Raw genomic sequence first — 14,887 nt, 5'->3', positions numbered from 1 at the left:
ATCATGTTTCCTTCGATGAAGGTGCCATGGTCTGATCACTATGCCCTGAAAGCCAGGATTGACGTTCCACCCCCACCCTGCTTGGGTGGCGAGCCAATTTGGGCTCGCCCGCAAAGGCTGATGGACCCTGATAGATTCCGTCAAGCCTTGCGGGACCTTTCTCCCCCTGGCGACTCATTGACTGAGCTTGTTGAGGCCTGGAATACCCAGCTCCTGGCAGCCATCAATGAGATCGCACCTAAGCGCCCTCTGCGACCCCGCAGAAACCGGGCTCCCTGGTTTACCGAGGAGCTCCGGAAAATGAAGCGGGACCTCAGACGGCTGGAGCGAGTATGGCGGGGTGCCCGTGACGGAGCCTCAAGAACATCTTATAGGGTTTTTATGAAAACCTATGAGATGGCAGTGAAGGCCGCTAAGAAGTCTTACTTCTCGGCCTCCATTGCATCCGCTAGCTCTCGCCCGGCGCAATTATTTAGTATAATTCGGTCTTTAACGTCCCTCGAAGGACAGCCAAATTTAAATAACAATTTGACACACAGCTGTGAGGCATTTGCGAGCTTTTTTGCGGAGAAGGTCTTGTTGCTCCGCCATGACCTCCCTGCCAATTTGGATACAATAAAGGAACTGGAGGCCCCTTGACTGCCCTCGGGTTCAGTATTGGACCACTTTGACCGGATATCCCCAGCCGATGTGGACAGACTCCTCCGAGCTGGAAAGCCCACCACATGTCCTCTCGACCCGTGCCCGTCCTGGCTGATTAGAGCGTGTCCAGACGAGGTGCGGGCCCCCCTGGGGGATATCATCAATCTGTCCCTTGGCACCGGGACATTCCCAGGGGAACTGAAGGAGGCAGTGGTGCGCCCGCTCTTAAAGAAAACATCATTAGATCCCTTAGATCTATCCAATTACCGCCCGGTTTCGAATCTTCCATTCCTGGGTAAGGTGATTGAGAGAGCGGTTGCTGAACAGCTTGGTAGGTTTCTGGATGAAACATCGGCTCTGGATCCATTCCAGTCCGGCTTCCGCGCTGGTCATGGGACTGAGACGGCTCTGGTCGCCCTAACAGATGATCTCCGCAGGCAGCTGGATCGAGACGGGTCGGGGCTGCTGATTCTTCTAGACCTGTCAGCAGCCTTCGACATGGTCGATCACGAACTCCTGGACCACCGCCTTGCCGACGTGGGGATCCAGGGCACAGTCCTTCAATGGCTGCGCTCGTTTCTCTCCGGTCGGGGACAGAGGGTGGCGCTTGGGGGGGGAATTGTCATCCCGCCACTCCTTGGTGTGTGGTGTGCCCCAGGGTGCAATACTCTCCCCACTGCTTTTTAACATCTTTATGCGCCCCCTCGCCCAGCTTGTCCGGAGTTTTGGGCTGGGCTGCCATCAGTATGCTGATGACACCCAACTCTATCTGTTGATGGACGGCCACCCGGACTCTGCCCCAGACACACTGATCAGATGCTTGGAGGCTGTGGCTGGATGGTTACGTGGGAGCCGGCTGAAGTTAAATCCTTCGAAGACAGAGGTCCTCTGGCTGGGACGGGACGACAGGGGGCTGAGGGGGCAACTCCCATCTCTTGCGGGGGTGCAATTAGTGCCAGCACCGTCCGTTAAGAGTTTGGGTGTAATCTTCGATACCTCCCTCTCCATGGAGGCGCAGATTGCAGCTATAACAAAGGCGGCATTCTTTCATCTCCGCCAAGCTAAGCAGTTGGCTCCTTACCTCTCACGCCCTGACCTAGCCACTGTGATCCATGCGACGGTCACCTCCAGACTGGATTATTGTAACTCGCTCTACGTGGGGCTGCCCTTGAGACTGACCCAGAAACTCCAGCGGGTGCAAAATGCTGCAGCGAGACTCCTTACGGGGTCTTCGCTTAGAGATCACATTCATCCGGTGCTATACCAGCTGCACTGGCTCCCGGTGGAGTACAGGATCAGGTTTAAGGTGCTGGTTTTAACCTTCAAAGCCCTATACGGCCTAGGGCCCTCGTACCTACGGGACCGCCTCTCCTGGTATGCCCCACAGAGGAACTTACGATCTTCAAATAAAAACATCTTGAAGGTCCCAAGCCACAGAGAGGTTAGGCTGGCCTCAACTAGAGCCAGGGCTTTTTCGGCTGCGGCTCCAACCTGGTGGAACGCTCTCTCACAAGAGACAAGGGCCCTGCAGGACTTGACATCTTTCCGCAGGGCCTGCAAGACAGAGCTGTTCCACCTGGCCTTTGGTCAGGGCGCAGCCTGACTCCCTCCTCTGGCAATCTTTACAAAACTTTAGTTTATGGTTGCCATCAATTTTGATTTTAATTCATTTTAATCCATTTTTATAATGTTTTATAATGTTGTACTGTTTTAGTGTTGTTAGCCGCCCTGAGCCCGGCTTCGGCTGGGGAGGGCGGGATATAAATAAAATTTATTATTATTATTATTATTATTAACTCTTCATGCTTCAATGTCCCTAGTTCAGTGATTGGTTTATCCTTTGCTCAGTTTCTCTTGCTTCTGTTATAAAGAACTAAAACTGGCACGAGGCTATCTCAAACAATTACAGTTGATCTACTTAGTTGTATACCCCTATTGATAAGTATATTAATACTGGCTATAGCTTTTTCCTGTTGAATAAACTCTTTTTCCACAAAGCACTCACTTGTATCCTCTTCTGCCCCTGAGCTCTCTCTTGCCCCCTCAACTCCCTTCTCTGGATTGCCAGCTAACTTTGAGGCTGATTCTTCTTAGTTGGTGAACATGTGGCTACAAGCTGGGCAGGAATGTCCCTGCCCATGTCCCTCCACTAACCCAAGCTTCCTGGTAAGAGAAGAAGCATCTCACAGTAATCACAACAAAAAAAGCAGCACTAGAACCAAAAGTTCAGCAGAAGCTTAAAAACAGCACTAAGAGGTAATATTGAAAAGCACAGGGAAATGAAATTGTACCCAAGGCCGAAAAGAAAATAGATGGCACCAGGTGAGCCTCACTGAGAAGAGGACTCCATCAACAGGGTGCTACGACTGAGAAGGTCCAATTTCTGGTCACCACCAGTCTTACTGAAGTTGGTGGGACAACAGGGAAGAGGGCCTTTGAGGTCCATCTTAATTGCTGGGCAGGTTCATGTAAGAGAATGCAGTCATATAAATACCCCGGTCTTAAGCCTAACTTGTGCTAAGTAAAGGAAACAAAATGTTGAGCTTTCATGTATTATTTCCATTGCAGTAAATATACAAGAATTTTCTTCAAGCACAAAGGGTCACTTTTCCATTGAAAAAAGTAGAATGTGGATGCAAGAAAAAATGTTCTCCCAAGAAGGAAAACTAAAAGGTAGCTTGTTCAGCTACAATGCGGTACACTGTAATTCAAATGTTCTACCCACTGTATTAACATAAAGTGTAATAAAGGAAAAACATAACTGCACAGCAAAGACAAGGCAGGAACCATTCATTAGAAATAACTGCAAAGCATGGGCAAACACCATTTGTTAAAATGACTTTAAAGTTATTAAATGCATTGCCTGTGGGAGCATGCTCAGGATTTCAATTTAAATCAGTAACATTAAGGAGTAAGACATGTTTGATACTAGGTAAAAAAAAATCACCTAAATAGCTGATCTGCAATGAAGTTATATTTTAAAATTGTGCTTGTTATTAGTATTTTCCATCTAAACAAGAATATGACAACACACTGATAGCATGAGAGGCACTGCAGTTACCACTGGGTAACATGGGTGGTAGCTCTCCCCCATGTCATGTGGGGAAGATGGGACAATATCAAAATGGGGAGGAAGTTTGGCCCCTGGCTTCTCACGCAGTGTGGGAAGGAGTCATATAGCAGAGGCTCTCATGCTAGGAGCTTAATGTAAGAAAGCAGAGAGGAGCAGAGATGTAAACTAAATAATACTGACTAAACAACAAACTATTTTGAAATCAAAGAGATAACCAAGGGGCCCTCCAGATGGGTGTTTGATTGCGGATATATTCTGCAACATGTCCTTGACACAATAACACTGCATTAGTGGAGGACTTATTCTGCTTTAGTTTGTTTTGTGATGGTTTCCCAATGCAACTACATTATTGCTATCCAGAGGAAGTAAAGTGCAACCAAAGCGGGACAAAAATAAACCACAACATTGTGGTATAAAAAGTTATGGGATTTCACCATAAAACTACAGGATACGCACTGACTGGAAGTGAAGCTGTTTGACCACCCGAAACCTTTTGCAGGCATAAACAATATTGAAAGCAGGATTGTACGTGACCATACTGACAGATTCACAAGCATAGGAAGTCATGCATGTGCAATAGAAAGTACATCTGGAAGGGCCCTCAACGTCGTTTTGAAATATCAGGGCAATAATGCTTTCAAAAGCATAGCAGAAAAAGCAGTATAGAGCACAGCCACACTTACAGAACATTCAGGGAAATAATAGAATGATACATACTTTGCCCATCATACCACCACTGTGGTATTCTGGAGGTAGTTGTACTTGAAGAAAAGCTTTGCGGTTGGCAACTGCAGCCTACTCCAAATTGTAATGGGACATTATGCAAAAATGGAGATCATAGGAGTATGCATATTTTAAAGAAAAGACACACAGAATAGAAAAAAAATGTATTAAAAAGAGGGGAACAGCAAAATATGACACACATGCATCAAGTACAGCATTTTTCTCTTAAGAGTTTATGCTACTTATAGTGGAACTGCAGAGATGTAGATCAACTTGCTACAAACCCACAGATGAAACCATACCAATGTTGTATCAGTCACTTTCAAACCATGGGTTGTGAAGCTTCTTTCATTAATTAACCAGAGATCATTTTAAATGACCATCTCTTCTTTTTTTCTTTTTTGGTATGATGTGACAACCCAAGATTCTGTGGGAATATAGCTAACTGCTGCAGAAGTCCTTATCTGCATGGCAGGAGGAAAACAGAGGGTACATATGAGAGCGAAAGGCTTAGCTCAGGCTCATTCAAGCATGTTCACATTACCTTTAAACCATGGTGCAATCAAGGCATGTGTTTAAACATGTGAGTTGCAGTACATTAATCTGCACATGTCATAATCAATAGTCAGCAGGCGACATCTCTCATAAATTTACTAAATAATCCAGACTCTTCCTTAATACAGACATTTTAAAAAAATAAAATGTAGCATTATACAAAGCCTAGGAAAGTAGAATTGCAGTATATAGGTGTAGTATTTAGAAGCTTCTATATACGGGGCTTCTAAACAATACTGTTTCTATCTATTAGTTCCCATATGTGAAGTCTTGCATATTTCAGAGATCATGACACCTTAAACACATGTGTTTTACATGTTAGGATTTATGGTGACATAATAAATGCAACTGTTGCTGCTACTATAATCTTCAAAGCTCCAAAGATTATTAGAGTCTTGAGTTTTACAAGGCCACACGCTTTCTGAAGAAGTGCCATGTTTTACAAAACTTATAAAGAAGACTCCTGTCTCTAAAGCAGGGGTGGCGGATCTATGGCTATCCAGATGTTATTGGACTCCCATCAGTCCCAGCTGGAATGGCCACTGGTGAACAATAATGGGAGTTGTGGTCCCATAGTACCTGGAAAGTCACATGTTCCCCTTTCCCACCGTAAATAATATTAGAAGGAGATTCATATAGTCACACACACTACCAAACCAAGTTGCTGCCTCTCATTAATACTTCTGAAAACAGTCAAAAGTATTTTGATTAGGCATCAAAAGGAAATTTGGATGTTGTTCTTCCTGCCATATTTTGCAGAAACTAGCACACATTTTTTACGACCCGATGAATGATCATAGAGATAGCGGTGGACTTAAACTGAATAATATAAGCACAATAATACTATCTCATAAACGTATTACATGTAGCACAATTATGACCTGAAGAAAAAAGCAAAAAATGTATTTGGTATACATTTATGTAAAGAGCCCCCTATGGCAAAAAGAAGGAAGCATTTTGAATCTGTACATTCCTCAGAAAATTGACAGCTTGTGATTTATCTGGCATGGATGAATGGGCAGTTCCTAAAAAGGCTTATTAACTGGACAAAGATAGTCAGTACTGTACAATTTATCATTTATCATTTATGGTAGATTTATCATTTATGGTACCGTCTTCTTACAATTACTAATGAAACAGCATAATGAATAATGCATATGTTAGTATGTGCATAGGGGCCTCAGTCCTACGAATGAAGTATTCTGAAATTTCTAAGTAATGTTTTTTTAACTGAGGCAAACATGCCATATCTTTCTTGGAAACCTACTTTTGCCTAGAGATAACTACGCTTCTCTTGATCCGTATGTACTCATCATCGCCACTGGGTGTGATATGAAAGCTAGAGGTATGTTAGCAACCTTGTCTTATAAATAAAAACATTTAATATTTTATGCACCTTATCCAAAAAGTAAACATTGGCATTAAAAGCCAACTGAAATGTACAAGCTTCCAGCGTTTCTTAACTCTTCTAAAGGGAGTATCAGAGTGAGTGCCATGTGTCATATTGAAACAGCACTATTATAAATCAACTCTATGCCTTTTATGCTATCTCATGTTAGTATAACCTCTACACCAATAAACTGACCATGTACCTGAACTCTGTATTATATGTTATACAGTATTTGCTTCACAGATCATTGATTTGACTGTAGTTGTGCTGTTGGGTTAACGGGACACTCAAAACATTCAGGGAAACAGACCTTAGAGAAAAGTGTTTTCCATTTATGTTGCTACAAGCAGACAACAAAGCAAAAACACCAACTTTCTATCCAGTTCAAATACAGAACTGACACAAAGTCAAAGAGTAATTTCCTCAATTCCTTATTAGTTTAGGAAAATTGCAACAACCTGTTGTCTCTTAGTTGGGGTTTCTGTTTCTTCTCACATTCACTCTAACAAAACATGGCAGGCTTTTATTTTATTTTTGGATATAAGGTTTTGGGCAACTTATCCATATCTACTCCTAATAAGCACTAGTGCAAGCTTCTCTTTTCATACGGTAGTCTGACCAATCTATGCAAAAGGAAGTCATGAGAAGTTAGGAAGTATAATGCAACCTGTCATAAAAAAACAGACATACATTTTACATATTTCTACAACAATGCTGACCCCTCAGAAATCAAGGAGCACAATCTGTTTCCAAAACCATGACTGCTCCATGGTAACACTCTGAGAAAGAAGAAACTGTTCCACTAGGCTGAGTTATTTGCAATTTATTTTACAGATAAGTGCTTTGACAGGCTCTGCAGAGTTGTGTATACACCATCAGTGGTTGCAAATGGCAGTCAAAGTTCAACTCTCCCAGGAGTTTTGGGCACATACAGGGGCATAAAAAATGGTGACCTTTAGTTACATGCAAGGCCAGTTCTGTTTTGGGAACCCAGCTCCCGGATGTTAGAAGCAACTCATAATTCATGATTTAAGACTCTCAGAGGGGCAGTAAATTAGCAACACAAAATATTAATTGTTTGCTTTGTAAAGTCAAGGAGGATAACATCTCTTTTCATTTGTATCTCATAATATTTTACTGCTAGAACAACAGAAATTGACAAATCCCAGGGTGTTGTGTGTGTTTTAGAAACCCCAAGTCTTCCCACTTGTGTAAGGCTTAAATTGGTGCCAGAGCCTTATTAATCAGAGCACCTACAAAACTACTCAACTAATCTCAAAGGCCATGTCCCAATAGATGCATTCTACTGCTGACACAAATGTTCCCAGCTTCACTTTCAAATCATTTCCTGGTTCATTGAAAATATTAGTCCTGATTTAAACATTCTGGTGGGAGGGGTGGGACTGGTCAAATTGTTATCAGAGAGTAGATAATAAGAAGAAAAACATTTCCTATCTTTCATTTTTAAAGGAAGACTAAGAGCAAGCACCCCACCCAACAATTGGGGGATACCTAGTAGCTTAAAATCATGCTCAACTGGACTAAAAAATAATAATTCACAGAAATCTCCTGTGCAGTTGCACCTTGGTTGTCGAATGCCCTGGAACTCGTACATTTTGGCTCCTGAACGCCGCAAAGCTGGAAGTGATTGTTCTGGTTTGTGAATGTTCTTTTGGAACTCGAACATCTGATCAGAAGCCGCGATTTGGTTTTTGAACGGACTTACGGAACGGATTCCATTCGACTTCCAAGGTACGACTGTATTAGGTTTAGAATGGTCTTGAACCAAACTCCTGTCTTGCCCGTTGTGGTAAGACATAGTTCTGTGTTGACTTTCTAACACAAAGCTAAGTCACAAGCTCACTCAAATCAATGGAATGCAAAGGTTGCACATGCTTGTAAGTTTCACACACTTGGGCAATTCTATGAATTTGCATTGTTGTTGCTGTTTATTAAAATTCTATACTGTACCACTCTTCATCCAAGCATTACAGGGTAGTTTACAATTCAAAACCACAAAAATATATACTGTTACATGCCACCCTGACCTTTGAGTGCTGCCAGATTCCAGGGGTCCAGGCACTTACCCAGGGTTCGTGTTTCCTTTGGAAATGAGGCATAGTGGAGACTGTGGTGTCTTTATGGTGTTTGGTTTATTTACACATATATACAACCTGAGCCTGCGATGGAGTGGTTCAAAGCAATACACTTCAAAAGGGTCCTGTTTCTCCCAAGGCCACCACCTAGGATTCAAACTTTCAGTCCACATTGTGCCCTGATCCCCATCTCTCCAGCTTTCACTGCTTGCACACAGACACCTCTTTTTCTCTGGCTCACATCAGGTGAAACTTAAACCTTCCACTACCACTGGCCTTTATCTCTGCAAACTAACACAGAGCGGGGGGGGGGGGCCTCCACCCATTTGCTGGCTGACAGAGTGTATTTGCTCTGCTGATAGCCCATCTCCCTGTCTTTGTTCCCTGCTAATGGTCAATCTTTAGCAGTGCATTACCAAGCTGGCTCCTGGCTTGCATTTTAACACACTAAATCCAGTGTCTGCCACCCAGGAATTAGATGGGGAGCCCAGGAAGCCCACAAACTCATAACATTACAAAAATACATACCATAGTAACAAACAATAACCACCCCCACCCCAAAAAAACTTTTCAAGCCATAGATTGTTTAATTAGCCAAAGGCTTGGGAGAAGTTTTTGCCTGATGCTGAAATATATGTAATGCAGGTGCTAGGCTAGCCTCCCTTAGGAGGGCATTCCACAAGTGAGGAGCCGCTGCAGAAAAGACCCCTTCTTGTGTTGCCATCCTACAGACTTCTCATGGAGGAAGCACAGAAAGAAGGGCCTCAGAAGATGATTGCAGGGTCTGGGTCATATGGGTGGGCACTGAGGTATTACAGTCCTCAGCTGTTTAAGGCTTTATAGGTCAAAACCAGCACTTTGAATTAAGCCCAAAAACTCACTTGCCATCAGTACAATCAGGTCAGATTCAGATTGGCATGATAGGCTCAAGTTGTCTTATCCCAGTGAGCGACCCGGCAGCTGAATTCTTTACCAGCTAAAGTTTCCAAACCATCTTCAGAAGCAGCCCAACAAATAACATAAGGCAGTAATCTAACCTAGAGCATAGACAACATTATTTGACTATCCCTGTCCAGATATGGGCAAACCAGGGCCACCAGCCAAAGCTGACGGAAGGCACTCCATGCCATGGAGGCCACCTGAGCCTCAAGAGACAGCAATGGATCCAGAAGTACCTGCATTCCAGCTCCTTCAGAGGGAGCGTTACCCCACCAAGAGCAAGCAACCTCCCATCCATCTGGTCAAAGGAACAACCCATTGGCTCTCATCAAGTCCACTGAGACAAGACAATGGTCCAGCCCATTCACACTGAAGGTTCCATGGGACCAAAGAGCACTCCCCAAGCACCACCTTCTGGAAACAAACATCCAAGTAGTACCTCGCAGAAACCTGATACATGCTGAGTTCTACCTGCATAACTGGAAATTACACAACTGCTTCCATTCATGGTACGTGAGTAAACAGGCTAAAGGTGGCTTTCTGACTTGCCCAGATAAAAATCACAAAGCAAGTGTTTTGACCACATCAATTGTCAGTGTTAAGTATCGCAGCCATTGGGCAAAGTTGCTTGATATTTGTTTCACACGAAAGAGGTGGAAACGATTTAAATCGAACTCCTTCTCCTGCCTGGCCAGTCTTCAGCACACATGCAGAACTGCGTAGAGTACTGACTGAGACTGTGTACACACCATACATTTGAAGTACATTGGCACAGAGACCCCCCAAAATACAAGAACTGCAGTTTGCTCACTGTAGCTCCGTGATGGGTAAACTACAGTTCTCAGAATTCATAGTACAGCCACAGACTGAAAGTTTTGTATGTGCTTCCTTACACTCCTCTAAGCCAACAGTTTCTTTCTAGTATTCCAGCCCATAAAACCCTCAAGCCTGGAGTGACTTGCAGGCTGGCAAAACTGTGTGAAAAATGGCATCTAGAAGAGAGCGAACAAACATGCACAGACTTCTCACCATATCAAATTGACAGTGTGATATGGTCACATGCAAATAGCACGAAGGGCAAGGATGCTCCATTGAGCCTTATGCCAATCTGTCCCTTTATAGGGACCAGTTATGTCTATAATGTTCTTCTATTTTATCCTACCCTTCTTTCTAGCCTTCTTACTAGGACAATATACAGTGGTACCTCAGGTTAAGTACTTCGTTCCGTACTTAACCTGAAACTGTTCTTAACCTGAAGCACCACTTTAGCTAATGGGGCCTCCTGCTGCTGCCGTGCCGCCGGTTCTCATCCTGAAGCAAAGTTCTTAACCTGAAGCACTATTTCTGGGTTAGCGAAGTCTGTAACCTGAAGCGTATGTACCGGTAACCTGAGGTACCACTGTACTTCAACTTTATTCTCACAATAACCCTGTGAGATAGCTCAGACGGTCAACCCCAGTCAACTGATATACGTAACAGGGGTGCAGTTACTTTGTCTCTGTGATAGGTGTTTTTTTGGGGGGGGGGCTCACCATTATTACTCCTGCCCGTTTGCTTGCTCCCCACTCTAGTTCCAATCCACACTACCTCCCACCTCCCAGACAGAAAGGACGAAGCAACGTTCTCCTTCTCTCACTGTATGCTTGTTTGAAGCAGGCAAGTGAAGCAGCAGAAACACTGAGGAGAATCAGCTGGCCCGGGAGGTTACTGGGAATGACAGTGGGTCTTCTTATTTAAGCATAAGCCTTGGTAAGTGCCCAGTGATGCCAGCCTCTGTCACTGGCCCTGTTAGAGCAGGAAGTGAGAAACCTGAGCCTCATTAGCTACTTCAAATAATATGTGCCCAGGCAACACTCATGGTTCCCTGAACCTGAACCAGCCATCTGTTAACCCACATAACTCTTGAGCAACAGTATGCTGCAAAACTGAAGAGGAGTGAACAAAATAAAAGCAAACAGTTACATACAAAATATATGCAACTCCAACAAGACACAAACACAAAGGCAGAAATATTTGGCTAGAGTTAGAAGAAAATGCCATCATGATTCTACAACAGAGCAGAAGGGTAGGCCTCAATTGTGAAGGAAAATTTATTCATTGACATTCATGGGAGGTACAGCTTGAGTCTGCTCATATTGTTGTCTCCAGTTTTACTGTAGTTTTGGGGCAATACTGATATCTACATTTATTAACTATGAAACAGGAATTGATTGAGTCACAGGCACCTCATATTCCACATATGTGTGTGGCCTTTCTGTTCCCCACAAAAACTGTAAGTAGACCAACTTGTAAGATTTCAACTCTGTTTTTGAAATTAATGAAGTTTTCTGCTCCCTACCGTTCCCAAATGTGATACTTCTAATAATTAGAAATTTGTGGGAGCAGAATGCTTAATTCAAAACAGAGATGTGTTTCGAATAAATGATTTTGAAATATTCTAACTAGGTGTGATTGCAGGAAACAGAATGACTCCCCCCTCCCTCCTCTACACACATATATTGTGGGTGATGTGACTCATGGATCAACTCATCATATAAAGACCTACAAGTTCAACATGTAAAAATAACATTTTATATGTATTAGTTTGTATACTGTACCATCAGTCCCCTTCAACTGCCTCCAGTATGTTAACCACTGTGATATATTTGTTGAATACAATTATATGCACTCTCCACAAAATGTACAGCCTCTGTGTTATAAGTACTTGGTGGCTGAGGAATTTACCAAAAGAATATGAGAAAGTAGCATTTTAATATTAACAAAGGGGTCTGCCTGTTGACAGATTTTTAAAAGGTTGCTCTGTTTCACTATCACACATGAGTCATTTTCCTTACTCTGTCTTTATGATATTTACAGGCTCTGTTTATTTTTATAACCCAATCCATCTTCAAAAGTCAAAAAGGTAACATAATTTAAAGAGCAAAGGGGAAATATAATCTACATTATTCCTTTGCTGTTTGTTGTAGGTGATGAGTCATCACCTCCATCAAATTTTCAGTATTAAGCTTAAAGCTGTTGCAGTGTTTTATCAGTCAAATGCTATGCAATGCTCTACATTTACAAAACACACAAATAGCTAACCAACATGCATTTGCATTTGTTTTGGGGTTCCATGGGGGAAAGAATCATATTTCCATGGTGTATCTAGTCTAAATCTGAAACCTCGAAGGCATGGCTGTTCCACAGTATATATCTAATCTGGATCTGAAGCCCTGAAGGCAGTTTGGGTGAACACTAAGTTCATGAGGGGGTCAGGCCCATAATCAAGTTTCAGGAGCTCAGCAAGGAACACTGCAGAAAGAAAGGCAAGATTTTGAAGCCACCGAATTCTTTTCCAGTTCTGATTAAAACTCAAGCAGAGGAGACTTCCCAATTGTAACCTTCAACTCATGCTCCCAGCCTCAAAACAGCTGCAAAAAGCAGGGGACATTAACCAGCGGTTTAGGGCTAAACATCTGAAATATATCAAGATTTCCAAAATAAAGTACCAATATGGGTGTCTGATAAAACATGGTAAGTTTGAAGAACACAATTAGCTCAGAGCAGCTTGCCCCATCCTAGTGCCCTACAGTAGCTGGATTAGAGACTAGCATCTCTGAGCATCATCCATGCAAGTTGCGGGTGATGTCAGATGTACTATAAAACCTATTCTTGGAGAATAATAATCACACCCACAGATTATCTGGACTACTTAACATTCTCTCTCATTTCTTACAACTGATTTTCCACTAGATTTTCAGGCACTTTAAATCATGAAAAAAATGAAAACCACTTTCTGAAATGCAATTAACTCGACAAAGTATTCTCAATGGGCTGTATTCAAGAATGCAGTTGTGCTGGCAGAATGGACTTCCCTGAATGCAATGGAACTTCTTTTTTCTCTCCAGGCCACTCTCTAGGCAACTGTCCAGAGCATATTTGGGGTGGGAAGGGGTGTGTGGAGAGGAAATTGAAGTCTTGTTGTGGCAGCGGACCCTCACTGGCACAGCATTAGGTATAACCTGATGAGAAGAAATTAGTCTTCTTTTCATGAAATAGACTTCCAATCCTATGGCAAAGTAGGCTTGTTTAAACCACTGGCCTAAAAAGCAGCAGGTATAAGTAAACTGTGCAGAATAGAAGCCATGATTTGTAGGAGTAATTGCATACTTGGCACGCACACACACACACACACACACACACACACTTGAAGTTATGCAGCTCCTCCACACAGATTTCCTTTAAAATAAACACTTCTGTGGTACTCCCAATGTAAGTTTTAAAACACAGGATCTTAAATACTTACTGTGTTTTTCTGAGACACCATGTCCTGGAAAAGAATGGGAAAAATGCAACTTTATTAAGTGTAAAATATAAATGTTTGTACCATGCTTGCAAAACTCATACCTTGAAATTTTATTTTTGGAGGTTGAAATGCTTTGGGGAAAGGAAGCATAAGGCTGGGCTGTGTTTTAGAAACACAATTTGGGATTATAACTCTATTGCATAAGCAGATTAAAAAAATATCTTCTAATATATCTGTAACTTGGGCATCTTGCATCCGCTTTCTCTGGTATTTTGGAATGCTTCTGTTCAATACCTAGTTCATTTCCTACTGAGAAAACAAACCATCCTGACTTGGTTAGGAATAAAAAATAGTAAACTATTCAGGCAGAAATGAAAGAAGAGTAATATTTAGACAGACAGACATTCAACAAATTAAACTTTCCCAGTCACACGCTCTTTATATCACTAATGAAATTTTGCCAAATACAGAATTGTTTTAAGTGACACAGTGCACCTATGTGCATTGTAAAATAACTAGCGTAGAGTGTAGTAGTAGTTGACCAGGAAGAATTTAACAGGTATAGCTTATCCAATCACTTGATAAAGGCAAGCACAATGATCCCATTCCGGGTTAGTAATCAAATCAACATTGGTCTATTTCCATGGAAAATGTGAGTCATTTTATCTTCCAAAAACATGGAAATACTAGGGTCAAAAATTCTTCCATAGAAGAGAAGAATAAAGGCTCTTTAAAATTCACTTGTAAACCCAAAAGTATGATAAATCTAAGTTAAGGCTCCCACCTTAAGCACTATGTAAGCAGTAAGTATGTTCCAAATGACAGAGTACAATCATTTTGTAATAAGTTGCAACTCAAAGCTGTAAGCATCCATACTTTCGCTTGTTGTTTTAGTTCTAGTGATTGGCTGTTTGGGTATAACATTAAATCTGAAGTTACAGACAGGTAGCCGTGTTGGTCTGCCATAGTCAAAACAAAAAACAAAACAACAACAACAACAAATCCTTCCAGTAGCACTTCAGATGTATCTGAAGAAGTGTGCATGCACACGAAAGCTCATACCTAGAACTAACTTAGTTGGTCTTTAAAGTGCTACTGGAAGGAATTTTTTTATTTTGTTTTGATTAAATCTGAAGGTTACATAGGAGCACCTCTCTGATTTTCCTATATGTTTTTGAGCTAGA

At 42.2% G+C, this 14,887-nt stretch overlaps 1 protein-coding gene across 2 annotated transcripts in view; it reads right to left on the bottom strand.

The window, feature by feature from the left end:
- Positions 1–14,887, bottom strand: part of MAP3K15 (mitogen-activated protein kinase kinase kinase 15) — a 66,287-nt gene that overhangs the window by 40,971 nt on the left and 10,429 nt on the right. Inside the window, exons 3-4 of one of the 2 annotated variants that reach the window (XM_081859048.1) lie at positions 13,704–13,727; positions 4,433–4,510 (exon numbers count right to left, since the gene is read on the bottom strand). In XM_081859048.1, coding sequence (XP_081715174.1) covers positions 4,433–4,510; positions 13,704–13,727 — 102 coding nt within the window. The remainder of the gene's footprint in view (positions 1–4,432; positions 4,511–13,703; positions 13,728–14,887) is intronic. The other variant, XM_081859049.1, reaches the window with a different exon arrangement.

This window comes from Podarcis erhardii, assembly GCF_964252035.2.
Source record: "Podarcis erhardii genome assembly, chromosome: 4".
NCBI lineage: Eukaryota > Metazoa > Chordata > Lepidosauria > Squamata > Lacertidae > Podarcis > Podarcis erhardii.
The sequence above is the reverse complement of the archived record's forward strand: the minus strand, read 5'-3'. Positions and strand labels throughout refer to the sequence as shown.